A 26,319-nucleotide genomic window follows, 5' to 3' on the forward strand; every position below is an offset into this window, starting at 1 on the left:
CAGAGACACTGTTCTAAGTGCTCTGTACAGATGATCTCCCTTGATCCTCACATATCCTTAAAACAACCCTAGGAGGTGGGTCCAGTTCTCCCCACTGTGCACATGTTGAGAGGTGTGCTAAGTTGCCCAAGCTTGCATGGCTGGCTGCTCAGCAGCAGATGGCCTGGCTCCTGAGTTCTCACCCACATTCGAGCCCCCAGGAACAGAGAGAGGGAGGCGCAGGCCCAGAGGGGTGAGCTCCTGAAGATCGGGGCGGGGGGGTTGGTGAGAGTGTCCCCTAGAGGCCCAAAGACAGAAGCCAAATGGCCAGCTGCAGAAAACACGTGTGGTACAAGCTCCAAATCGACACTTATCTCCGAAGGGACGGATGTGAAGAAGCAGGCTCACCACAGGACAAGGCAGAACCTTCTCTTTCAAGCCTCTTAAAGGTGTTTTATTTGTTTGCTTTTCTTTTTCCCTTTTAAAAACAATAATGGCACATTGAAAAATTCAACTACAGAGAAAGGGCCATGTCTTCGAGTCCATGTTCACATTGTCCCACGCTGTCGCACCAGGATGGGCCGCATACTTCGTCCTGGCTGCGACTGTGGCCTCTTGGAAGGGTACTGGGCCACTCCAGGGCTCGGGTGCTGCTCCTCCTGGATCCACTAGAGGGTGGGAACTCTGGGCCCTCCCAGACTCCTGCTCCTCTGGGGCCCCCAGGACTCTGGCAACCCCTTCCCTTGCTCCAAACCAGAGCCAGGAGCTGGAGATGTTAGGGAACTTATTTTGGTCCCCACAGGGGACTCTTCCGGGGCAAAGCCCTCCCCCGCCCAGCAGGAGATGACACCCCAGCCCAGCCCAGCTCCCACCCTGGGAGGTTGGGGTGTCTCTCCCCAGTCTTGTCTCCAGCCCAAAAGACACCACACCCGTGCCCTGGTTCTCAGGCCCGACCCACCTAGGCCCCTCCTGCCAGGCCCCACAGCGCCCCCAGCAGGAACAGGAGTGACGGATGCTCAGCCCTTCAGCTGACCCTCACCAGGAACAAGAGGGCTCCCCAATCCCCAGGGCCCGGCTCAGAAGGAAGGGGTGGGGGAGAAGGAGTGAGAGGGAGCAGGGTGAGGGGCACAGAGCTGAGGCTGCTAGGTGGGAAGAGAGATGCAACAGATCTGCCCAAGGGGACAGGGGAGGCTCCTCAGGCTCTGCAAAGAAGGGGGTCCTGGGGCGCATATCAACAGGCCTGGGCCGGGGGCTCTGGGGAGAAAGAGGCTCTCGTTCCCCCTCCCATCCTACCTCTGGTTACTGTGGGGGCACAGGCCCAGGTGACAAGACCTCAGGCCCCCCCAGAAAGGGAAACGCCACGCTGCACTCAGCTGGGTCTCAGCCCAGCCCTCGTGGGAGGGTGGCACCCCACCAGTCCAGGCCCTGCCCAGCTCCGGTTCCCAACAGCGACTCCCAAGGGCACCCTTCCATAGGCCAACTGGACAGGCAGCTGGTGGGGGGCCAGACTGACCTAGGGCCCCAGCTCCCCAGCTCCTCCCGCCCTGGCCCTGCCCACGCGCCTGGCTCTATTCTTGCTGCTCATTCATTTCCATGTCTGACACCAGGATGTTCTTCTCAGTGGCCTCGGTGGGGCTGGAGCTGCTGCGGCTGTAGCGGGCACCTTCAAAGGCCCCACGCTCGATGCTCTGGCGCCTCCGGTAAAGGATGAGGGCCGCAGTCAGCAAGGCCAGGAGCAGCAGCACCGCCATCAGCACTACCACCAGGGCCGCTGGATTCTCTGGAAGCGCTGCCAAGGTGAGTGGGCATGAAAGGTCAGGTGGGCATTAGGCCCGGCAGCGCTTCCTGCCTGCCCACCCAGAGGTATTGCCTTTCACTCACCTGATGGGGAGAAGCTGCTCTGCTCAGCTGTGGGCAAGAGGAGGAGGCCAGTTAAGAACAGCAGTGATCACCGTAATAATCACTTAAGTAAACGTAGAAAGCACATAGGCCTGGGCCGGGAGGTCTGGGGAGAAAGAGGCTCTAGTTCCCCCTCCCATCCTACCTCTGGTTACTGTGGGGGCACAGGCCCAAGTGACAGGACTTCAGGTTCCCCCAGAAAGGGAAAACGCCACGCTGTACTCAGCTGGGTCTCAGCCCAGCCCTCGTGGGAGGCCTGGATGTCAGCCCCTTCCCTAACTCACCTCATCTTCACTAGCACTCTAGGAGGTCAGGACTTTTTTCTTTCTTTTTTTTTTTTGAGACAAGTCTCGTTCTGTTGCCCAGGCTGGAGTGCAGTGGTGCGATCTCGGCTCACTGCAGCCTCCGCCTCCAGGGTTCAAGCAATTCACAGGCCTCAGCCTCCCAAGTAGCTGGGACTACAGGCATGTGCTACCACGCCTGGCTAATTTTTATGCTTTTTGGTAGAGATGGGGTTTCACCATGTTGACCAGGCTGGTCTTGAACTCCTTGACCTCAAGTGACCCGCCCACCTCAGCCTCCCAAAGTGCTGGGATTACAGGCGTTGAGCCACCGCACCAGTCTGGGACTACTATTCTTCCCATTTTACATACGAGGAAACTGAGGCCACAGATTCTGCCCACGGTCACGCCATTGATAAGTGACATGGCCAGGACTTGAACTCTGTCCATACCCTTGACCATTACAAAGTGACAGAGGGTTGCTGACCCCCTGAGCCTTGTGGTCTAGTTTGGATGATAAGCTTCAGGTCCAGTCCGTCCCACAGACTAATTTATCCTGGGGGGTCCCAGCTGCCCCAATCTGGTCTGTTCAGGCCTTCCCATCGGCTGTGTCCCCTGCAAATTGTGTAGCAGCCCCCAGCCCCAGCCCAGGACGCATGGCATGGAGTGGAAGGAGGCTGAGCGTGAGCCTGCCCGGCGCTCACCACGAGGAAGCTTGCAGACGACGCCCATGGTGACGTTGGTGCAAGCGCCGGGGCGCCATAGCCCGCTGTTGCTCTGGATCCAGTAGCAGCTGTTGTGGCTCAGCATGCTGGGGCCTAAGCCGGGGGGCCCCCAGTTGGAGTAGTTCACAGCTGTGTTGTCCTGCCAGACCAGGGTGCCTCCTGCGGGAAAGAAGGCACTGAGGGAGCAGGGACAAGGTGGGGCAGGAGTAGGTGGCAGAGAGCAGGCCTGTTCTAGAACAAACTCCCCCTCCCGACAAGCCCCAGGGCAAGGCTCAGGGCAGAGTGGAGGGCAGCCCCCTATAGCCCGAGGCCTGATCTCCCCACCACACACACAGGGCACCCACCTTTAGGGCTGAAGTTCATGCCCAGCCAGGCGCCCCGACTCTGGCCCTCATAGCTCTGCAGGTGCTCCCAGACAAACACGTTCTCCATCTCATCCAGAATAGACAGGACTGCCCCGCCCGCTGGAGGCAAGGAAGGCCCACATCAGGGCGGATGGGTCTCCGGGGCACAGAGCACCCCCAGGGCTGCCCCAGCCCTCTTCTCTGCAGCCTGAGTGGAGGATGGTGTGGAGTCTGTGGATTCATGCGTGTGTGTGCACGTGTGCGAGTGCGTGGGGGGCAGCATATGCACATAGTGTCATGTATGGTCCCTGCATGTGAGAACACGAGGGCGTCTTCTGCAAGTGCTGATGGGGAGAAAGCAGCGTGGGGATGTACTCATGGATCTGAGTGCCCACGAGAGGAGGTGCCACTGCCTGCCATGTGTGGGCTCTGGCCTGGTCACCCACCTCTCTGGCAGCGCTGTCGCGCCTCCTTGTGGCCCAGCAGCAGCTCCATGTGGAAGGAGTAGCAGTGCTCCCGGAAGGGGATCCACGCGGAGTCTGCCAGCCCCTGGGGACAGCTGCCATGGTAGCTTATTCTTCGGGGAGGAGGGGGCCCTGTGGGGGTACAGGATTAGGAAGTGGCCCAGCACCCTCCCCGGGGCCACCAACACCTTGCCCACACCCCGCCCTGGCAGGTGTTAGCAGCACTCACCACTGCTAACCCCGCACACAGCCCCTTGCAGCTTGGTGTCACAGCTGGTGGTGTGCCAGGCCCCGTCCACATCCACGTAGGTACAGCCCCCCGGCTGCTGGGGCTCCCCGTCCTGCCAGCCCACATAGTTCAGCGGCTCCTCTGAGACCCAGGAGTACCGCCGAGAGCCCTGGGCATGGAGGGCCATGGGGTGGGAGGAAGGGAATAGTCAGAATGGGATGCGGATAAGGCGGGGGGCAGGAAGGGGCAGGGAGGGGAACCCGGGCAAGGCTGGGGCCCAGGGCAAGAGCGTCAGGAGCCCACCTCCTCGCCAGCCAGCCCGATCCAGAGTGGTGTGCGCAGCCCTCGGGCAGCCTGCGTGAGGAAGGCCTGGGTGTAGGGGTCAGGCACGTAGGCCAGGCTGGCATTGCGGCTCTCGCACAGCAGGAGGGCATCGTGCCAGCGCAGGGGCTTCTGAAGCAGCCGGAAGGTGCCGTTGAGGTAGGAGAGCTCAGTGCCCGGGGCGGGGGGCAGCGCTGCTGGGGACGGGCTCAGGGAGGGGTCTACAGGGAAGGGGTCAGGGTTCAGGCTGAGCTCTGCTTCCCTCACCCCATTCCCAGGCACAAGGCCAGGAGAGGGCCAGACACCAGGCAAAGACCAGGTCTCCACCAGGCTCGGCGCTTGGCCCAGACCAAGGCTCGGTAGGTGTCAGCCCCATTATTATTAATAATACTTGTTTGCTAACAAATGGACAGGGAGGCGAGGGCCTTGACCTCCTCCTACCCAAGGAACCCAGGGCAGAGGCCACCTACGCATGGAGCTAGAGGTGTCTTGGACCTGCACCGTCAAGGTCCTTGATGCCACACATGCCAGCACTTCATGCAGCCCAGCATCTAGCTTCCCCCCGACCCAACGAGCCCTCCATACCCCCAAATCTTCCTCCTGAGACCCGTGGGTGCTACTGCCTTTCCATCGTATTGGCACCTTGCCTTTCTGCCCATCTGCTTCCAAAGCAGAGCCCCGCTCTGCCAGGGACCATGATTCCTTCCTCCTGGCATGGCCCCAGCATCCAGCCCAGTGCCAGGGCCCCGCTGGGGTTTCCCAGGTAACTGGTGACACATACCCGTGCCCTTCTGGCAGATGAACCCATGGGTCTCCTCCGTGCAGCTCCGATCGTCCCAGCGGCCAGTGAAGTGGGCTGAGGGACTGTGCAGGACCACTGCACAGCTGGTCTGAGGGGAGGGAGCTGCTCAGGGGAGCCCCAGCAGCTGCCCCCCTGTGCTACTGGCCCCAAAAGGCTGCAGTGTGAGCAAAGAGGCTGGAAGAAGGGAGACCCCGGGGCAAGGGGAGACACTGGGGCAAAGGCAGCCCCACAGGCTTAGGGCAGCAGGGTGCAGAGGGGAACACGGAGGGCATCCTCACCGGTTTGTTGCCGCTGGGAGCAGGGCTAGGGCCAGAGGGCTCCCCAGGTGCCCAGTTGGCATACATCAGAGGCTCCTGCTCCACCCACTGGAAGTCCCTCTGCGAGGCGTGGAGGCCAATCCAAAGGTCAAAGGTCACATTGGGCAGGCTGGCTGTGATGAACGCTACAGTCCCCAGAAGACAGTTGTGAGTGACTCTGCTATAGCTATTTGTGGGGACAGCGTCAGAGGATACTGGAGGCTCTCCATAGGCTGGCCCTACCTTGCTCTAAGGGGTTTGTGATGGTGACCAGCTGGGCCTCTTGCTGTTCACAGGAGAACTGTGCCTCTGACCACTTCACCCGGCTCTGGGGGTCCTGGCCCTGGACCTGGAAACACTGTGGGGCAGAGGTGGGGATGTAATGGCCAGCCCCACCCTTACATCCACAAACCCAGAAAGGCCACTGTGTGCCCCTCAGCAGCAGGTCCTGGGGGTCTTCGAGGGCCGGGAGAGAACAGTATCTGAGAACCAGGACAGCTGGCTCTCCTTGGAGCAGCCTCCAGCACCCTCCCAGCTTGGCACTGCAGATTCACACACACCTGCCTACACTCCAGGGGATCTTTAAATGGGAAGATTTATTTGGGCCATCAAAGGCTATGACAACAGTGCCTGGGCCAAGCGCTGGGAAGACGGGGACAAGGATTTGTCTTGCTTTCTGCTAAACACCCTTCCGAGTGTTGTCTGACATCCATTGTCTTGCCCTTTGAACTTACATGATCATCTCTAGGATACTTTTTTTTTTTTTGAGACGGAGTCTTGCTCTGTCGCCCAGGCTGGAGTGCAGTGGCGCCATCTCTGCTCACTGCAAGCTCCACCTCCTGGGTTCATGCCATTCTCCTGCCTCAGTCTCCCGAGTAACTGGGACTATAGGCGCCCGCCACCACACTCGGCTAGTTTTTTGTATTTTTAGTAGAGACAGGCTTTCACGGTGTTAGCCAGGGTTGGTCTCGATCTCCTGACCTCGTGACCCGCCCACCTCGGCCTCCCAAAGTGCTGGGATTATGGGCGTGAGCCACCACGCCTGGCCCTAGGACACTTTTATCTTTATTCGTCAATGATCTATTAGCGGCAGCTTCTTTTTTCTTTTTTTTTTTTTTTTTTTGAGACGGAGTCTCACTCTGTCGCCCAGGCTGGAGTGCAGTGGCCGGATCTCAGCTCACTGCAAGCTCTGCCTCCCGGGTTCACGCCATTCTCCTGCCTCAGCCTCCCGAGCAGCTGGGACTACAGGCGCCCGCCACCTCGCCTGGCTAGTTTTTTGTATTTTTAGTAGAGATGGGGTTTCACCGTGTTAGCCAGGATGGTCTCGATCTCCTGACCTCGTGATCCGCCCGTCTCGGCCTCCCAAAGTGCTGGGATTACAGGCTTGAGCCACCGCGCCCGGCCGCTTAGCGGCAGCTTCTAACTCTGTAATTTTACATTTCTTTTTTCCCACTTTCGTTAGCTCCATAAGGTTTCAAAACAAACAAACAAAAAAACCCTAGGTAGGAAATCTCTCATCAAGTGAAGGCTCTTTCTTAGAAAATGAATGATATCTAATGATTTTCTGCTCAGAGGCAGTGTGATGGAAAATAAAGAGTGTTGGCCGGGCACGGTGGCTCATGCCTGTAATCCCAGCACTTTGGGAGGCCGAGGCGGGCGAATCACCTGAGGTCGGGAGTTTGAGACCAGCCTAACCAACATAGAGAAATCCTGTCTCTACTAAAAATATAAAATTAGCTGGGCGTGGTGGCGCATGCCTGTAATCCCAGCTACTCGGGAGGCTGAGGCAGGAGAATCACTTGAACCCAGGAGGCAGAGGTTGCAGTGAGCTGAGATCACGCCACTGCACTCCAACCTGGGCAACAAGAGTGAAACTCCATCTCAAAAAAAGAAAAAAAGAAAAGAAAAAAGAAAAGAAAGGGTGTAGGGAAGCTCTGGAGTCATAAAGACAAGGGTGGGATTCAGATAAGGGGGAGATGTCAGATTCCAGCTCTGATAACCTTCTGGCCTCAACTTACTCTACTGTAAAGTGGTAATACAAAGCCTGTCTTTGGGGGTCATTTTAAGGATTAAAGATAACAGTACATGACACAGTAGGCACTTAACCACTGAGAGCTCTGACTATTAATAATTAGCTCCAGCACCACCCTTATTGATGCAGATGGCAGATTTGGGGTAAAAAATTGTAAGCCCAGAAATAATGCAGATTTTGAGAGGGTCTGTCACAAGAAGCCTTTCAAGGATTTGGTTTCACAGAAGTAGTTTCAGAGCTATGCTGAGGCCCAACTTAAATAGCAAGTAGAGTTCATCATGCACTTGGAAGCAGCAAGGTCACACCAGTACTAGCAAGAAGTGACAGCTAAAGGGAGAGGGTATTCAGTTCAGTCTAGCCAACACTCAGGATGTCCCTGCCACCCACGTGCAAGTGTATTAAAGGGTATGGCAGGTGCTAGTGGCCCTGCCCTCCAGGAGCTTAAAGCTAGTGGAAAAGGCTGTCCCACAAACCAGGGGTCCCTGGCTTGTTAGGAGGTGAGTGGCGGGCCAAGGGAACATTATGGCCTGAGCTCCGCCTCCTGTCGGAGCAGGGTCATTAGATTCTATTTTTTTTTTTTTTTAGACAGAGTCTCGCTTTGTTACCCAGGCTGGAGTGCAGTGGTGCGATCTTGGCTCACTGCAACCTCCACCTCCTGGGTTCAAGCGATTCTCCTGCCTCAGCCTCCTGAGTAGCTGGGATTACAGGCGCCTGCCACCACGCCCGGCTAATTTTTGTATTTTTAGTAGAGACAGGGTTTCACCATGTTGGCCAGGCTGGTTTCAAACTCCTGACCTCAGGAAATCTGCCCTCCTAGGCCTCCCAAAGTGCTGGGATTATAGATGTGAGCCCCAGCGCCCAGTCAAGATTCTCATAGGAGTGCGAACCCTACCATGAACTGCACATGCGAGGGATCTAGGTTGCGTGCTCCTGATGAGAATCTAATGCCTGATGATCTGAGGTGGAACAGTTTCATCCCAAAACTATCCCTTCCCTCCCCTAGGACATGGAAAAATTGTCTTCCAAGAAACCAGTCCCCAGTGCCAAAAAGGTTGGGGACAGCTGCCATAAATGCTTTACCTCCATCCAAATGCTATAGGTACACAAAGAAGGGCACAGAACTAGAAAGCCAGATGTGTGAGGGCAGGCAGTGAAGGAGTGAACACCCTAGCATACTTCCAGAGCTTTCCATAGGCCGGGCACAGCAGCGCACAACTGTAACCCCTGCCCTTTGGAAGGCCAAGGCAGGAGGATTGCTTGAGCCCAGAAGTTCAAAACCAGCCCGGACAACATGGCAAAATCCTATCTCTACAAAAAAATAGAAAAATTAGCTGGGCATGGTGACATGAGCCTGTAGTCCCAGCTATTCAGGAGGCTGACGCAGGAGGATCACTTGAGCCCAGGAAGTCGAGGCTACAGTAAGTAAGCCATGATCGTACCACCGTACTCCAGCAGTTTCTGAGACCAAGCAAGACCCTGTCTCAAAAACAAAAACAAATAAACTTTCCACAGGGCAGGGGAGTAACTGGTATCTTGACAATGATGCATTACGAAAGCGACCTATTACATATATAAAATACATTGTTTAAAAGTGAGTGGAAAAGAACAAGTTTTGGAAAACTTTATAACATGAGAGATGCTCAAAATATGATACAGAGGAAGAAGGGTTGGGTAGGAAATTATATTATTTAGTATGAGCTCAATTCCATGGAAAAAGGCAGGAAGGAGAATAAAAATTTTGACAGTTGTGATCTCTGGATAGTGTTGGGTGAGTTTTGGTTTCTCTTCTGTATTTTCCAAAGTTTTAATAATATACATGCCTTAATTTTTTAAGGTAGAAGAGGTGTAATTTGTTTTTTTGTTTTTGAGACAGATCTCACTCTCTCGCCCAGGCTGGAGTGCAATGGCATGATCTCAGCTCACTGCAACCTCCTCCTCCAGGGTTCAAGTGATTCTCCTGCCTCAGCCTCCCAAGTAGCTGAGATTACAGGCATCTACCACCATGCCCAGATAATTTTTTTGTATTTTTAGTAGAGACAGGATTTCGCCATGTTGCCCTGGTTGGTCTCGAACTCCTGACCTCAGGTGATCCACCCGCCTCAGCCTCCCAAAGTGCTGAGATTACAGGCATGAGCCACCGTGCCTGGCTGTGTAATGTTCTTTTGAATATTCTGAGGAGGGCAGGAGATCCATGACACTAAGAGGCTAGCTGCCTTCCTCAGTATGACAAGGATTTTTGGATTATATTATTCAGTGTTAACTCATCTAATCTTCACAATTTAAGTGTTCTTAAAATGTCCTGCAAAGAAGCCATGGCTTGAGATTAATACCTATGACCCTGGCACATAACAAGGAAAATGACAACCTTCTCTTCCTGGTATAAACTCTTTGTCAAACGCTAGGAAGGACTTATCAGTCCTAATAAATCAGTCTGTGCATGGAGAAATAACCACTGTGGGGAAGAAACTCACACTATGGAGGGAGTGTTTTGAAAACATGCTTAGAAATGCATCCATAGTGATTAATTTTAGTGCCCCAAGCTTTCCTACCTGCACACTCAAAACACTTGGAAAAATAATTTTCTAGATGGGGGTCTTGTTACATTGCCCAGGCTGGTCTCGAACTCCTGGCTTCAAGTGATCCTCCCAGTGCTCAGCCTCCCAGCCTACTAGTGAATTTTTAAAAGAAAATGTTTGTTTAATTGTAGAAGGACTAAAAATGGGGAGAATTATTTAGCAAGTCCAGCCAATGATGGATGAACTTTTTTCACTTCAATCTATTTGTCTTTGCGAGGCATCTTTAACCTATAGCAACCATGAAATGCATGTTTTGAAATAACTTGGATTTCCAACACATTAGACCTGTGAGTCATGAGTCATAAAGTGTCAGACTAAGATTTTCTAAAAGCATGAAGTATATGCAATCACATTGCTCTTATTAAAATTATTTAAACAATAATTTTTTTGTTGAACAACCTTCGACTTTCATGAACTACACAAAATATGGAACCCTTCAGGAATTTGCATAGCATTCTTGTGCAGGGCCATGCTAATCTTTTCTGTACTGTTCCATTTTTCATACATGTGCTGCCAAAATGAGCATATTAAATAATAATTATTATAATTGATCTTTTTTTTTTTTTTGAAAGGGTCTCACTCCATTGCCTAGGCTGGTATACAGTGGCATGACCACGGCTCATTGCAGCTTCTACCTCCCGGGTTCAGGGGATCCTCCTACCTCCCACTTCCTGGGTAGCTGGGACTACAGGTGCACACCATCACACCTGGTTAATTTTTCTATTTTTTGTAGAGACGGGGTCTCTCCATGTTGCCCAGACTGGTCTTGAACTCTTGGGCTCAAGTCATCCTCCTGCCTCAGCCTCTCAAATTGCTGGGATTACAGGTGTAAGCGACCTCTCCCAGCCAATTAATCACTTTTGAGTAAGCATAAAAAAAAAGTTTTCATACCACTAGTAAAAAAAAAAAAAGTTGTTTTTTTGTTGTTTTTTTGGCGTTTTTTTTGAGACAGAGTCACTTTTGTTGCCCAGGCTGGAGTGCAATGGCACGATCTTGACTCACCGCAACTTCCGCCTCCCGGGTTCAAGCGATTCTCCTGCCTCAGCCTCCAAGTAGCTGGGATTACAGGCATGCACCACCACACCCAGCTAATTTTGTATTTTTAGTAGAGATGGGGTTTCTCCATGTTGGTCAGGCTGGCGTTGAACTCCTGACCTCAGGCGATTCACCCGCCTTGGCCTTCCAAAGTGCTGGGATTACAGGTGTGACCCACCATACCCAGCCAAAAAAATGTTTTAAACTTAAAAGTATTTTTAAATCTTTAGCTAATGTTTTATACTCTTTTGTTCTTATACATATTTTACTATATATAATCTTAGTCATATTAGTACGGAAGTAGGTTTTATTTACACACACATATTATACATATATGTTAAATGCACACACAGATATAGTTTGGTTATTTAAGCTCAATATTTTGTTGTACTAGTACGAGTTCATTATCAAAATCTTTGGCAATCAGGCAGGGCACGGTGGCTTACATCTGTAATCCCAGCACTTTGGGAGGCTGAGCCAGGTGATCACCTGAGTTCAGGGGTTCGAGACTAGCCTGGCCAATATGGTGAAACCCCGTCTCTACTAAAAATATAAAAATTAGCCAGGCATGGTGGCAGGTACCTGTAATCCCAGCTACTCGGGAGGCTGAAGCAGGAGAACTGCTTGAACCCGGGAGGCGGAGGTTGCAGTGAGCCGAGATCGCACCACCACACTCCAGCCTGGGTGACAAGAGTGAAACTGCTTCCCAAAAAGAAAAAATATTTGGCAATCACTGATCTAGAAAACTCACCAAAGTATTTGGACAACCTTGCTTCCCAGAGGATTGGAAGGTGCTACTACACTGAGTCATTTTCCAAGGAGTCTGGCCCTGGTACTGGGGCCAGATGAAAGAGAAGTTGGTGGGTACAGGCAAGAAGCCATGAGTTTGGTGCTGCCAAAAGGCCAGGACTCCTGAGGCTCAGCCTTTCCCTGTTCACATCCTCTCCCCTGACTCCCTTGGGTGCCCCCTTGCCACCTCCTACCTTGTTGAGGAACTGGATCCAGCCAGAGGGGCAGCCCCCCAGGGCTGTAGTTGGCAGGTCTGGGGGCTGCGTTTCTTTGGTGACGTTGCTGCGCTTGCAGATGTAGGGCAAGGCTGTCAGGCACCTCTGGTCCCCCCAGTCCTCTGCAGAAAGGGGAGGGGAGGGCAGTCACTCCCAGGGCAGAGCAGGGCAGGGCATGGCTGGCAGCATACTTAGCCTCATGCCCTGAGAGGAGGCTGGGCAGAGGCTCAGGGCCTGTGTCCAGTTCCGAACTCAAGTCTTCTGGACCATGGAGACAGGCCCACCCCTCCTGGGTCCAGCCTTTATTGGGTTGTGGGAACAAAGAGAATGAGACTAATGACTTCTGCCCAGGCTCGCCCAACATCAACCCTCTGCACAGCTGACTGCGCACTCTGCCCCCACCTTGCCCTCACCTCGGCTGGCTGTCATGTACACGCACTTCTTGTCCTTGCCGACAGGCCGAGGTTTGCCTGGTGCCCAGGAGATGAAGTTTATAATGGAACCATCTGTCCATCTGCAATGGCATGGAGCAGAGGTAACTCCAGCACCGGCCTGGGCTGGGCCTCCACTGGACGCAGCAATGAAGGCCGCAGGAATGGGGGCAGGGAAGGGCCCAGGTTCTGGGGTTTAGTGGCTGTAGGCTGAGGAGTGGGGCTACTGCGCTCAGGGCAGTCAGAGACCCAAGGACCTGGTGCCTCCAGATAAGGCCCCAGCTGTCCCTGGAAACTTGCTGCTCCAGAAAAGAAGCCTGAGGACTCCAGGGCAGGAAGCCCAAGGGCAAAGAGAAGCTCAAATTCTGATTCCCAGGTGCTTCTGGTCCTTCCTGCCTCAAGCCCTGCAATGCATGATAAGTAGGCACCAAATACAAAGAGGCCCCTGGATCATACGTTCTGCCCACTTCCCGAGAGGGCCTTAGTCATGATGAATGACCCCAGATGTAATCGGAGCTGCCATTATTTAGTAACTAACATGCTGGATGCTGCATAAGAACTTCACATATGTTATTTCTAATCTTCACAAAAATCTTACCAGGCAGGCCTCATATTCCCATTTTCAGATAAGAAAACCAAGCCAGGAAAGGTTAAGTCGCTTGCTCAAGGTCACACAGCCAGCAAGGGGCAGCGCTGGATTCAAATGCAAGTCTGTCTCTGTGCTGTGTGTGTGAACAGCCAGCCCCCTTCCACATCTGCTGCCTGCCTGAGTTCCTACCTGAAGCGCCCATCGCTCTCAGAGGTGTGCAGGCCGATCCACCAGTGCTGCTCCTGGGCTCGGGAGAACTGGAGAAGCCAGGCGGGCAAGTGTGGGTAGGCAGCCCCCTGTCCTCATCCCGGGCCTGCCCTCCCCCAGCCTGCAGCCCCCTGCTCCATCCAATGCCCACCTTCTGCAGGTTGTGGCCCAGGAAGTCTAGCTCCGCCTGGCTGTGCACGGAGGTCAGCTCAGCCTGGAACCATGTGCAGATACGCTGCGCCTGCGCCCACGTGGAGTGGTGCTCAAAGAACTTGTACTCTGCCTCCTGGAAGCGCAGCCATTCTCGTCGGCCTGCAAGAGCAGCGCGGGCGTGGGAGCGGCGGCCAGGCTGAGGCTGCATGCCAGGCCCGGGAGGCTGGCGCGGCAGGGCCCGGGGCAGAGCCAGGTGGCAGCAGGCAAGCCTGCGGGCACACCGGACCCAGGCAGGCACCGCGCCAGGCCCCAAGCTTGCCTCACCTCCCAGACGGAAGCAAACAGGGCTGCGGCTGCCTCCATCCGAGCCGACCCAGTTCCTCTTCTCTCGACCGGAACTCCTCATCCCCTCTATTTCATTCAGGCCTGCCGGGCCTCACCCCAGAGTTGACACACACCCCCCACCCCCCGCCCACGCGATGGGTAGCGACATGGGCTGGGGGGGGCCTCACCTTGAGGGCTGTCGTCGGGCTCCCGCACGTCCGTACCTAGGGGGACAAGGACAAAGACACTGTGGAAAGGAGACCCTCCTTCTAATTCCTGGCCCCGCCACCCTTCGCTCCATCTCGCGTCCCCCAGCGCCACTCCAGCCAACCTCTGGGGGTCTTGCAGATCCAGTCCAGCTGTGTGTCGCACTGCATGGCCACCCACTGTAGGGAGGCCAGATCCAGCACTGCACAGCCCCGGATGTCGTCGTCGTCGTGCCGGCTCCGGTCAAAATTGTGGTAAGAGAACTGGAGGAGGCAGGTGGAGGGAAGAGAAATGTGAGGCGCAAGGTGCAGGCCACCCCCCATGCCCAGAACAGGTGAACAAGAGGCCTGGCCTGAGCTGGGATTTCTCACCCGGGGCCGGGTGCCCACTCTCGGACCTGCTTTCTTAAAGCTGGCTCCGACCAGGGGCCCGGCCCCCAGGAAAACCCACCCACCTCCAGGCCCTGCCCCAAACAGGCCCCGCCCACCAATCCCCTCCCACCTCACTGTCCCAATTACCCCAGGCCCCCTCACCCCTAGGCCATCGCTCCAGCGCCAACTCTGACCCCCTCTGGGATCCCGACGGTTCAGGCCGATCCAGAACCAGTGCTGCTCATGGATCTCGGGTTCTGATTCACTTCAGCACAACCCAGGAGTGGGGACGGAAGAGATGGGAAGTGAGAGGGGCAGGGACCCGAATGTGCCTCCTGTCCCTTGCAGCTGTGACGGGGGCAGCCCCCAGGGCCTGGGGCCTCTCCATCTGGGCTTCACATTGACCCCCATCGATACACCGTTGAGGCCACTTCAATAAAGTTCTCCCCACAGACAGAGCTGGAGAGAGTTGGACTAAGCTGTCCACTCAGAAGGTAGTGGCCCCTCCCCTTCGTTTGGGTTCCTTTTGGGTGAGGGTGCCCTGCCCAGCAAGATTCTGCAGGCTTTTACTTTACAGAGTTCAGGAAGTTCAGATGAGGAGGTAGCAGGGATCTACCGCTCTGGAGTTAAATAAACCTAGATTCAAGTATCGGTTCACCCACGAACTAGGGCAAATAACCTGTCAACTCACAAGGTCGGGGATTGACATCTATGGGTTGTCGGGAGGCTTGAGTGAGGATTATGTTTAGCACAGTGCCTGGTACGTGGTGAGAAGTGATGACCATGAGCTATTGTAATTATGAGTCAAATAATGTCATCTTGATGTTTGCTGAGAGGAGAGATCCCTTCAATGAAGCTATCAGGAAGCCCGGATCCGTCTGGATTTTCCCAGTGCTAGGGGATTCCAGGTGCTGATGCTCAGAGCCCAGGACAGAGACGGTGTCTCAGAGGGATGCCCATGGGCACATCCTCACAACTGCGGCCTTTCTCCTCCTATCTCTCAGGAAAAACTGTTGATTGAGGAGTGTGGGTCATTGTGGGATGGTGTAAGGTGAGGGGAAACAGTTGCCAGGACCAGCTGGTAGGAGGTTTTGCAATGGGGTGGGGGGTACATATGTAAGCTTGTGAGTCTGTTGGGACGTTGCTGGGGGGGTGATAATGAGTAATACACAGTCTCCTATGAGTGTGTGCCTCACACAAGCATGTTTTCCCAAGACGCCAGGGCACCATGGCTACTTGAGTGGGGACAAGATGGTCCTGGCACCAGCAGCAGATACAGGCCTCCCTGGGGTCACCCACACTCTGCCATCCCCACCCCTCGCCCAACGAAACCACGGGTCTGTCAGCCACGCCTGCTCCTACACGTGCACAGGTGCCCTCCTACCACGCCTTGGCCCAGCTCAGTACCCGAAGATCTTGTTGAGCATGTTGGCCACAAAGTGCTCCTCCTCATAGCTGGCCAGGCTCAGCAGCTGAGCCCCCAGCTCCTGGCAGGCCCCCTGGGCCTGGACCCAGCTCTTCTTGTCCTGCAGCCGCTCGGAGCTGAACACCTGCAGGGGCAGAGTCCAGCTGTCAAAGCTGTCCCCACTGGCCCACCCTTCAGGGGGCACCTACTGCCTTTCCCACCATGGCAGAGAAAGGGGCTGGAGCCTCACTGGACAGGGGGCTCAGGCTAGCTAAGGACAATCCTGTTCATCTGCAGATGAGGTCCGGGGACAGTCACCTCCTCGTGAGTGCCCCTGAGCCCCATCCCCTGACCAGCAGGGAGATCCGGGCTCTAATCCCAGTAGAGCCACAGCTTAATGTGGGTAAGTCCCTTCTTCTCCCTAGACTTCAGTTTCTGTGCATAATAAAAGACCTTGGACTCTGCCAGTGGCTCCCAAACCTAGCAGGATTAGAAATACAGATTACCAGGCCCAATCTAGACCTAATGAATCTAAATCTCCATCGTGACAGCCTAGATTTTATTTTTATCAGGTTCCCCAAGCAATTCTGAAGAGCAGCTAGACTGGCCCCAACATTTGGGAACCTCTGAAATCAATGATCTGTGGTTCCCTCAATTCCTCAAATGGTTATTGAGCACCAGGCCTCCAGATTCCATGGACAAGTCTCAGCAGAAATCACCTGTTCGCAGGCTGGTGTGTCTCTGGATTGTGGCTGGACCCACTGGGGCCTCCACCCAAACGGTCTCTTTGTTCCTGTCCTCCCCCTGCCCCCCACCCTGCTAACAGGCTGCCCTACCTTATAGCAATACCGGAGTTTGGGGTCCGAGGCCCAGCCCTGGGGACAGGAACCAGTGAGGCTGGGTGTGGGATCTGGCCCAGGCAGCTCCGGCGTCACTGGAGTGCCCAGGCTCTGCCGGCAGATGTAGCGGGCCCGGAACGAGGTACAGTTCTTCACCTCCCACAGCCCCATGGCGCTGCCAGTGGCCAGGGCCACGCAGCCCCCACGGCTGTACCCTGAAGGAGAGGGAAGGGAGACCTAGGCTCTGAGAAGGATTCATAGTCCGGTCCTCCCTCACATCCCAGCAGGGCACCAGCACAACCCTCACACTAGGAACCAGTTTGGCCACCTCTTCAGAGACATGCTCTCTGGGGTTGGGGCCAGGAGGGAAGAAGGGAATGGAGGCAGAGCCCTGGCTCTGGGTTCACTCACTGTGAGGGCTCAGGCAAGCTGCTTAACCTCGCCGAGCCTGCTTCATCATCTACCTCATCAGGTTATTGAAAGGGTTAGAAAGATAATGAATGTGAAATGGTAATAACAGTAATAACAAGCACTTGTATTGCGCTCAGTATTCTAAACACTTTTTTTAATGAGCCCAGATAGAGAATTTTTTTCTTTTTCTTTTTTGTGAGCCCAGAGAAGTAATCTAGACACTTTACACACATTATCTCTTTACACCTATTAGCACTTTACACATATTTAAGACTGATGTCATCCCTATGAGAAAAGGATCATTATCCCCATTGGACAGATGAGAAAACTGAGGCTCAGAAGATGCACAGCTAATAGACGGCAGAGTTAGGATCGGAGCCAGGCAGTTTGGTTTCAGAGCTCGTGCTCACAGCCACTACACCACACTGCACCAATGATCCATTTATGGGGCTGCCCTGGGGCTCGGTGCCGGCAGGGCCAGTCCACCCCCACCTCCCTCCTCACTTCACCAAGGCACGTTAAAGAAGGGGCTCACCAGGCTGGTCCCGGTTCCAGTGGGTATACATGACTTCATCCCCACTGAGCCAGCGGAAGGAGCCGGTGCTGTTGAGGTCCTGCAAGGCCGTCCAGAAGTACTCGCCCTCCCAGTTGTAGATGAGGCTGCTGACGAAGGCCTGCTCGAACCTTCGGGAGATGGGCTGGTCAGGGCAGAGATCTCCCCCTATCCCAACCCCCCACCCACAGGCCAGACACCCTGCCCCGGAAGCTCGGGTGCTGTACCTGACCAGTAACTTGCTCAAGAAAGCAGGGACCCTTGGGAGCTCTGCAGCTGACTGATGGAACCCCCCAGCTGCCCCTTCTACTCTCTGCACCCCTTGCCTTGCTGAAAAGAAAGTCGAGAAAATCAGACACAGCCAAGGCCTATCTTTCTCAGGTATCCGGCCCACACCGGTGCCTGCCCGGGCCCTGCTCAGGCCCCGCCCTACACTGGGGTCACTTAACAAGTGAGAGTTATTCTTCTGACAAGATTTAAAAACACCCTGGTACCCACTGAGGTTCAAAGGACTCCAGGTGCCTCTGGGCATGATGGCGAGATGCTACCCCGTTTGCTGGATGGGCCACATTAGGCCCAGACATGGGCAAGGGCTAGTCAGGGCACCTGCCCCTCCTATACCTGTTGGTGATGGTGACCAGCTGAGAGCCGTGGTCGGTGCACAGGCGGCGGGCCTCACTGTAGGTCACTTGGTCCTCTCCCAGCCAGTAGCAGGATGGGCTGTGCCACGTCCAACCCTGGCTCGAGAGTAGACAGAAGAGGGGTGTCTGTAGGGAGGATGGCTCTCCACCCTCACCCATAAATCCTGCGGTGGGAGATGCCATCAGGGACATCACTGAACGTGCTCAGGACAGAGGGGACTGGTTTGAGTCCTGTGCTGTGTTCTGCACCTCATTTCTCCACACTCCCCCTCCTACCATCACCCACAGCTGTGGAAGATGGGGTGGAGGCCCAGCCCCAGCGTCACTGATCGGCAGGCCGCCAGCGACCGGCCAGTGACCTGGCTCGGGAAGATGAATGGCCCTTCAGGCTCCTCTCTTGGGCATTTAAACCAAGAGACACAGTGGGGAAATGACTGTTGGCTGGGAAACCACAGCTAAAAGCTGGGGAGAGCTACCAGGATGGGAGGGGATGGGCAGTCCTCAGGAGCCCGGCAAAGCTGGAGTTGGCGCAGGATGCTCCTGGCCTGGGGGTGGCAGGAGGGGCTCAGAGACAAGACCATGGCAGGCAAGGCCGGCAGAAGGCAGGGCAGAAGGGAAGCAGATGTGGTATGTGTGGTGGGGGTCCCATCTGCCAGCAGGGGCTGTGCTAAGACTGGTGATCCTGGGGGGTTAACCGTGGACCCTCAACACTCCCCACACAAATTCCAGGCTGGCCTTTGGTGCCAGAGAAGTTGGTAATTCCTCTCTACCCGTCCCTTCACCTCTTCCCGGCCATGACACAGCCCCTGGGCCAGGCACTGTCCTTGCCAGTCCCCAGACTCTGCATCTGGGCACTGCTCTCCCCTCTGCTTCCTCCCCATGGGGCCATGTCTGTTAGTGCTTCCTGTTCATTCTCTGGGGGAGGCTTTGGGGTCCAGGTGGGTGTGGTAGGGGCTTAATCCAAAGGAAAACAGAGTGAGGAGCCAGCCTGGCTGCGAGGGGTTGCTGGGAGGGACCAAGGGCCAAGCAGTGTCTTTTAGAAGCAAGCTCCCCACACCCATCACAGCATTCGCACCCCTGAGGGTCTGTCACCCCCTCACACCCTCAGTCACCCACCCCCCACTCACTTATACAGCTTTCATTCCTTGACCCAGCACCGCCCCCCCCTCCCACCTCCCTGAACATCCTCTAGAAGCCCAATGGAGTTGGAAACACAAGGATGGGGAAGCTGTAGCCCCACCCTGAGTAGCCTCACTCCTCCAGGGGAGACAGACCAGCACACACCTGTGTCAGACTGCAGAGGAGGGGAAAGGCAGGACTGGGGGTGCACAGGGGCCACACCTCACTTCGGCAGCCACTGCTCGACATGACTCGGCTGGACTCTGAGGGGGCACTTGGAGGTAGACCAGCCCCACCTCCCTGTTCTCTGCTATCTCAAGGAAGTGGCTTCCCCACGGGGAGGGACTCAGGACTGGGCTGGGGTGGGGAGTTCTGCTTCCTCCCAACAGCCCCACCCACCCCATCCCATCCAGTATCACTCCTTCAAGAAAGGAGCAGTTCAGAGAGCTCAGGGAAGGGGGTGCCAACGAGGGGGCGATGCCATGAGAGGCAGCAGGAGTTCATCCACCCCTCCCTCCCCGGTAGCCCCTCTGACTGGTGGCCCCACTCAGGGCAGCTCCAGAAACACCCTCACCTTCCGGCAGCCATGGTCCTCCTCGGCAGCCCCCTGGCTCAGCTGGCCTGCCTTCTTGCAGATGGACGGCAAGGACTGGTTACAGGGACTGTCATTCCAGCGGCCTTCCTAGGGACAGAGGGTGAGGAAGAATCTCAACCCCCACCTCCCCATAAATCTCCCAAATCCTTCTTGGAATCTGGTTCCTACAGCTAGACCTGTCTCTGACTTGCTGTGATTCTGACATCTCTGTGTCCCAGCTGTGCAATGGGGAAGGCAGGATGAACCCACAAGCCTCACAGGGTGGATGAGAGCACAAGCAGTTCATGTGCAAACGCCTTGAAACTTAACAAGCATTGTCTAAATGGGAAAGGCATCCTGGCCCATTGCGGTGGCTCACGCCTGTAATTCCAGCATTTTGGGTGGCCGAGGTGGGCGGATCACGAGAGGTCAGGAGTTCAAGACCAGCCTGGCCAACATGGTGAAACCCCACCTCTACTGAAAATACAAAAAATTAGCCGGTCATGGTGGAACATGCCTGTAATCCTAGCTATTTGAGAGGCTCAGGCAGGAGAATCGTTTGAACCTGGGAGGCAGAGGTTCCAGTGAGCCAAGATCGTGCCATTGCACTCCAGCCTGGGCAACAGAGTGAAACTCCATCTCAAAAAATAAAAAAGAAAAATAAAAAAAGAAAAGGAAAAGCGTCCTTTTAAATTATTGATAGCTCGTTTTATAAACATCACAAACAAACTGGCTAAGATTGTTAGAGTATCTGATGGCAGGAGAGACAGCTGGGATTCCCAAGGCGTCTAGATAGTGCCTGCAGGGCCAGGGTGAGCAGAGGCCAGTGTGCGCAGACCAGAATCTCAGCTGATGAAGCTGAGGAGGAATTTAGTCCCTGGCCCCTGCTTCTGTCTTCGCCCTCCCCAGTATCCACAGGCCCCCAGTCAACAGTATGTCTGCCTCTAAGCTCCATCCTGAGGGCAGGCGTGTTTGTGTATCCCAGCACCCAGAAAAATGCCTGGCACATAGTAGATACTCAATACGTAATTGTTTTAAAATTCTTAAATACCATCCCCTAAGGCAAATGACTGCCACTACAGTCCCCAATATTGTTTGCAGTATGTGACAGCAGAACATCCTGTCTGTCCCTAGGAAGGGTGATCTGTGTCACTACGGCTTTCTCCATTTTTTTTTTTTTTTTTTTGAGACAGGGTCTTGCTCTGTCACCCAGGCTGAAGTGCAGTGGTGTAATCTCAGCTCACTGCAGCGTCCACCTCCCAGGTTCAAGTGATTCTCTTGCCTCAGCCTCTCGAGTAGCTGGGATTACAGGCATCTGCCACCATGCCTGGCTAATTTTTGTATTTTTAGTAGAGACAGGGTTTCACCATGTTGGCCAGGCTGGTCTTGAACTCCTGACCTCAAGTGATCCACCTGCCTCAGCCTCCCAAAGTGCTGGGATCATAGGCGTGAGCCACCGCACTCAACTGGCTTTGTCCCTTTTTAAAGGGTCTTTCTTCTCTGCTTGAAGCCCTGCATCAATTCCTTCACTTCCACCACATCTAAGCCCAAACCATGGCAAATTGTCATAACCCAACAATTTCTTGAGATGACAGGACCCTGGACTGGGTAGAGCACTGGGGGATGAGGGCTGGCAGAGAGCAGCCCTGCTTGCAAAGTATCTGCACATAATGTGGGTTCTGATGCCACCTTCTGGCAGGGAAGGGCAGCTGGGAGGAGACCAAGAATGCGCCAGGCACTGCGCCTAAGGTTTCACGAGAATTAACTCCTCTAATCTCACCAATGACCTTCTAGTAACGTGCCCAAGGTACTTGGCTAGCTGGAGGTGGATTCAAGTCCCAGCAGTCTCTCACGTGGAAGGGAAGGCATTGGTGGGGAGGAGGGGGACTGCTGAGAGGTAAGAGGTTCCAGGCAGGTACTGATAGTAACTAGGATGTCCTTCAGCTGGGGTAGCACCTGGAGGTTGGGGGTGTATTTTGTGGCCCTGTGATAGGGAGAGGGAGGTCTCACCGGGCCCCAGATGGTGACACAGTCCTCCAGACTGTCCCGGAAGTTGTTGGGCTCAAAGGGGTGCCAGTGGGTGAAGCTCACAAGGCTCCCGTCAGACCACTCAAAATTCATCTGCAGTTTCAAATCGTTGAGGCCGATCCACAGCTCCTCCACCTCTGGGGGTGCAGCAGGAGAGGAGGGGAGAGAAGACATTGAGAGGTCAGCCTCAGCCACCAGTAGGGAGGAAGGAACATTTTCTGAGGCTCCTGGGCAGGATGGGTGGGGCAGTGGGAGGCCCTGCCCTCCACCCAGACACGTGGGCGGGCAGCTCCTCACCTTGCTTGATCTGCTTGGTGATGAATTCCAGCTCTGCCATGCTGTGGATGCTGACCAGGTCACCACCGCCCCGTAGACACGCCTTCTTGGACTCCTGCCAGCTCCGCTTCTCGGCCTGCAGGCGGTAGCAGTGGCCCTGGAAGGGCTGCCAGCTCGGCTCACACTCCACCTTCACATTGGCCCACCTGTCTGCAGAGACCCATGAGGCCGCTGCTCAGAGACCGAGCCACCCAGACTGGGCACCAACCCACTGGGTTGATGTCAACACAGGCGAGGCCTCAAGTCACCTCCTCTCCAAACTCTCCCAGGTCAATCCTGGTCCCAACCACAGGTATTGGAAATGCTAAAAGAATAAAATCTTACAGGGCTGCGGGAGCCCCAGGGGCAGAGACCCAAGTAGTGGTGGCAGATTCCACCCAGGACAGAACAGTTCCTCTGGCTGTGGCTCTCAGAATACAATGGGTGGGCCAGGCATGGTGGCTCAGGCCTGTAATCTCAGCACTTTGGAAGGCTGAGGCTGGAGGATTGCTTGAGCCCAGGAGTTCAAGAACAGACTGGGCAACAAAGGGGAGACCCTATCTCTATAAAAAATAAAAAATTAGCCAGGCATGGTGATGTGCGCCTGTGATCCTGCTACTCAGGAGGCTGAGGTGGGAGGATCACTTGACCGGGGAGGTCAAGGCTGCAGTGAGCCATGATTGCACCACTGCACTCCAGCCTGGGCAACACAGCAAGACCTTATCTCAATCAATGCATCAATCAGTCAATAAACGATGGGTAGAAAGTCAGGACAAACCAGCCCCATGAGCCTCAGTTTCTTCCTCTGTAAATGGGGTTTCCTGCTATGAGATTCAAGCTTGGCTTGCGGCCACCCTGCCTAGTAAATGGAACCACTGTTATTCTCTCAAATAACATTTATTGAGCACCCACTCTGTGCAGGTCTGGGCAGCCCAGGAGGGAGAAAATCGGGAAACGGGGCCTTGAGCCACTAATGCGGCCCAGGCAGGCCCAGGAGGAATCTGAGATCTTGGTGGGTGGGCAGCCGAGAACATTAGGAGGTGCTCAAAGTCACTGCAGATCGGCCCCATCCCCCAGCTGGGGCTCCTTCTCTTGCTCTTTTCCCCCTCCAAACTCCTAACCCTGAACCCCAGGGCTGAGAAATCCACCCGTCCCAGGCCCTCCCTTGCCGCGACTTCCGTGCCTTTCAGGTTCACCTTCTAGGGGTTGGGGTCCGAGGGCAGCTGAGGCAAACAAGCTCTTACTTGGTCTTGGCAAGAGAAAACAAGACTTCACCAAACCACCCACAGTGTCAGTCTCGGGCAGGATTCTGCCTAGCCGGGCAGGAAAGCACGCACCCACTAGAACACGGCCTCAGACTGGGATTCCAGTGGTCCAGCCACACCTGCTCCTGGAGACCCGGCAAAGCTGGGCGGGCTGAGAGCCCGATTGGGCTCGCTCTCTGGCTCGGGACCTGTCAATCATCTCTTGTTAGCCAATGAGCTAAGACCTGAGGCTGGCGCCCCAGACTAGCGGATTTTAGTGGCTGCTGAGACCCCAGGGGCCTCAGGGACCGGAAGGGAGCTTGGGAAATGTGGATGCTTTGGGGACACGACGGCGCCTGCCTTCGAAATGACAGGACTTTAAGTGATGAGACCGGGAAAGCAGAACCTGCGTAGAATATGCCTCGTGCAGAGAGAGATGGGCTGGGGAGAGGGGCGGAAATCCGAGGTCTTGGATCTGTCTGCAGTTCCGGGAACACCCAGAGGACAGAGGACTTGGTGAGGGGCCACAGATAGGCTAGGCATGCTCACACCCGGGCCTCCCAGCGGGTCCCTTCCTTCAGAAAGCTGCTTCTGGGAGGACTGGGCTAGGGCCCAAGGCTCCCTCCAGCTAGAGATGGGGGTGCCTTAGATCGGGCTGCTGACGTTTCAAGCTTCTGCTCCTGGCCTCTTAGGGAATGAGAGATAAAGCAGTGGTCAACAGTCCTGAATCAGGCCGGAGCCGTGGCTCACGCCTGTAATCCCAGCACTTTGGGAGGCCAAGGCGGGTGAATCACTTGAAGACAGGAGTTCAAGATCAGCCTGGGCAACATGGTGAAACCCCATCTCTAAAAATACAAACAAAACAAAACAAAACAAAAAAACCTAGCCGAGCGTGGTGGTGCACGCATGCCTATAATCCCAGCTACTCGGGAGGCTGAGGCATGAGAATCGCTTGAACCTGGGGATGAGAATCGCTTGAACCCGGGAGGTGGAGGTTGCAGTGAGCGGAGATTGTGCCACTGCACTCCAGCCTGGGCAACAGAGTGAGACTCTGTTTCAGAAAATAAATAAATAAAAAGCTGGATGCGGTGGCTCACGCCTGTAATCCCAGGACGTTGGGAGGCCGAGGTGGGCGGATCACCTGAGGTAAGGAGTTTGAGACCAGCCTGGCCAACATGGTGAAACCCTGTCTCTACTAAAAATACAAAAGTTAGCCGGGAGGTAGTCACGCCCGCCTGTAATCCCAGCTACTCAGGAGGCTGAGGCATGAGAATCCCTTGAGCCTAGAAGGCGGAGGTTGCAGTGAGCCGAGATGGCACCACTACACTCCAGCCTGGGTGACAGAGTGAGACCCTGTCTCAAATAAACAAAAAACAAACAAATAAGCAAAAACAGTCCTGAGTTGATCATTGGCAAGACTTCCATGGTCAGGAGCAGAAATTTTGATCTGTAAGCTCTTTACTGTCTGTGGTTAGTGTTTTGTTTGTTTTGTTTTGTTCGTTTGTTTGTTTTGTGTGTGTGTGTGTGTGTTGCCATGTTTTCTTTGTAAAAGTCTCCTCACCACCCCACAGCTTCCCAGGCAACTGCACAGCCCCTCCAATCTACACCATAGTAAACATCCACAGCCAACTACAGAAAAACTCCTTTGTGCCGGGCCAGATCTCCGGCCTTCCTCACAACAACCTTGCAAGGGGGTTGGCTTTATTCTCCATTTACAATGAGGACTCTGCACCCCAGAGACTAAGCTGTTTGCCCAGGGCCACACAGCAGTAAGGGGCAGAATCCCCAAAGCAGACCCTGACCATTGCCCCAACTCCTCCACAAGGCCCCTAAAGCTGTCTCTGATCACAAACGAGAACCAGACACTCCCTGGCTTAAACACCTGCAAAGTCTCCCCACAGCCTACCCGGCCCCACCCAAACTTGGCCCAGCAGCCAAGACCCTGCAGAGACTGGCTGCAACCTGCCTTTTCTTCACCATGCCCTTTAAGCCAGGGCTTCCCAAACTGTACCTGTACATGAATCATCTGGGGATCTTGTTAAATGCAGGTTCTGATTAAATTACTCTGGGGCGGGCCTGACTGTGCATTTCTAACAAGCCCTCGGGGAATGCTGCGCCGCTGGTTGGAGGACCATACTTGAAGTGGTTAGAATCTATACTCCACCCAAACTGCAACAGGCACCATCCATTTGTTTTTCTTTTTTTCTTTCTTTCTTTTCCTTTTCTTTTCTTTTCTTCTTCTTTTTTTTTTTTTTTTTTTTGATGCAGGGTCTCATCATCTTGCTCTGTTGCCCAGGCTGGAGTGCAGTGGTGCAAGCACAGCTCACTGCAGTCTCAACCTTGCAGGCTCAAACAATCCTCCCACCTCAACCTCCCTAGTAGACAGGCATGCATCACCATACTCAGCTAATTTTTAAAAAATATTTTGCAGAGACAAGGTCTCACTATGTTGTCCAGGCTGGTCTCGAACTACTGAGCTCAAGCGATTCTCCTGCCTTGGCCTCCCAAAGTGCTAGGATTATAGGTGTGAGCCACTGTGCCTGGCCATCACTCACCATCCCTTAAAGCTGCAGTGTATTTTTTTTTTTTTAATTGAGACGGAGTATTGCTCTGTCGCCCAGGCTGGAGTGCAGTGGTGCCATCTCCGCTCACGCTGCAGTGTATTTCTAAGCCTCCATACCTTTGCATATGCTGTTCCCTCTGCCAGGAATGCCCTTCCCCCACACCTCTTTATATCTTTTAAACTTACACTCAATTTGAAAGGCCCAAATCAAATATTATTTCCATAAACCCCTCCTTAACTCTCAGAAACTGAATCAGTTTCTTCTCTATGCTCCTCCAACACTTATCCATATTTCTATAATCATGACCTGGGATAGTCTAAATGTGCATTGAGATGTCTGTCACCTCCAGCAGACTGT

The 26,319-nt window shown here is 54.5% G+C and overlaps 1 protein-coding gene across 2 annotated transcripts in view; it reads right to left on the reverse strand.

Moving 5' to 3' along the window:
• Window positions 1-406: 406 nt before the first annotated feature.
• The window catches only part of MRC2 (mannose receptor C-type 2), a 66,709-nt gene continuing 40,796 nt past the window's right edge, over window positions 407-26,319 (reverse strand). For both annotated transcript variants that reach the window (XM_017882925.1, XM_017882924.1), the window contains exons 8-31: window positions 22,137-22,325; window positions 21,822-21,976; window positions 19,812-19,919; window positions 18,099-18,214; window positions 17,460-17,608; window positions 16,511-16,728; window positions 15,677-15,819; window positions 14,432-14,534; window positions 14,023-14,161; window positions 13,880-13,915; window positions 13,366-13,526; window positions 13,197-13,264; window positions 12,401-12,501; window positions 11,967-12,109; window positions 5,584-5,698; window positions 5,323-5,486; window positions 5,024-5,132; window positions 4,225-4,463; window positions 3,922-4,090; window positions 3,675-3,824; window positions 3,229-3,348; window positions 2,864-3,043; window positions 1,861-1,887; window positions 407-1,768 (exon numbers count right to left, since the gene is read on the reverse strand). In XM_017882925.1, the coding sequence (XP_017738414.1) occupies window positions 1,548-1,768; window positions 1,861-1,887; window positions 2,864-3,043; window positions 3,229-3,348; window positions 3,675-3,824; window positions 3,922-4,090; window positions 4,225-4,463; window positions 5,024-5,132; window positions 5,323-5,486; window positions 5,584-5,698; window positions 11,967-12,109; window positions 12,401-12,501; window positions 13,197-13,264; window positions 13,366-13,526; window positions 13,880-13,915; window positions 14,023-14,161; window positions 14,432-14,534; window positions 15,677-15,819; window positions 16,511-16,728; window positions 17,460-17,608; window positions 18,099-18,214; window positions 19,812-19,919; window positions 21,822-21,976; window positions 22,137-22,325 (3,323 nt within the window). In that variant the 3' untranslated portion in view covers window positions 407-1,547. The remainder of the gene's footprint in view (window positions 1,769-1,860; window positions 1,888-2,863; window positions 3,044-3,228; window positions 3,349-3,674; window positions 3,825-3,921; window positions 4,091-4,224; window positions 4,464-5,023; window positions 5,133-5,322; window positions 5,487-5,583; window positions 5,699-11,966; window positions 12,110-12,400; window positions 12,502-13,196; window positions 13,265-13,365; window positions 13,527-13,879; window positions 13,916-14,022; window positions 14,162-14,431; window positions 14,535-15,676; window positions 15,820-16,510; window positions 16,729-17,459; window positions 17,609-18,098; window positions 18,215-19,811; window positions 19,920-21,821; window positions 21,977-22,136; window positions 22,326-26,319) is intronic.

This window comes from Rhinopithecus bieti, unplaced genomic scaffold, assembly GCF_001698545.2.
Source record: "Rhinopithecus bieti isolate Rb0 unplaced genomic scaffold, ASM169854v2 scaffold_12928, whole genome shotgun sequence".
Taxonomy (NCBI): Eukaryota; Metazoa; Chordata; class Mammalia; order Primates; family Cercopithecidae; genus Rhinopithecus; species Rhinopithecus bieti.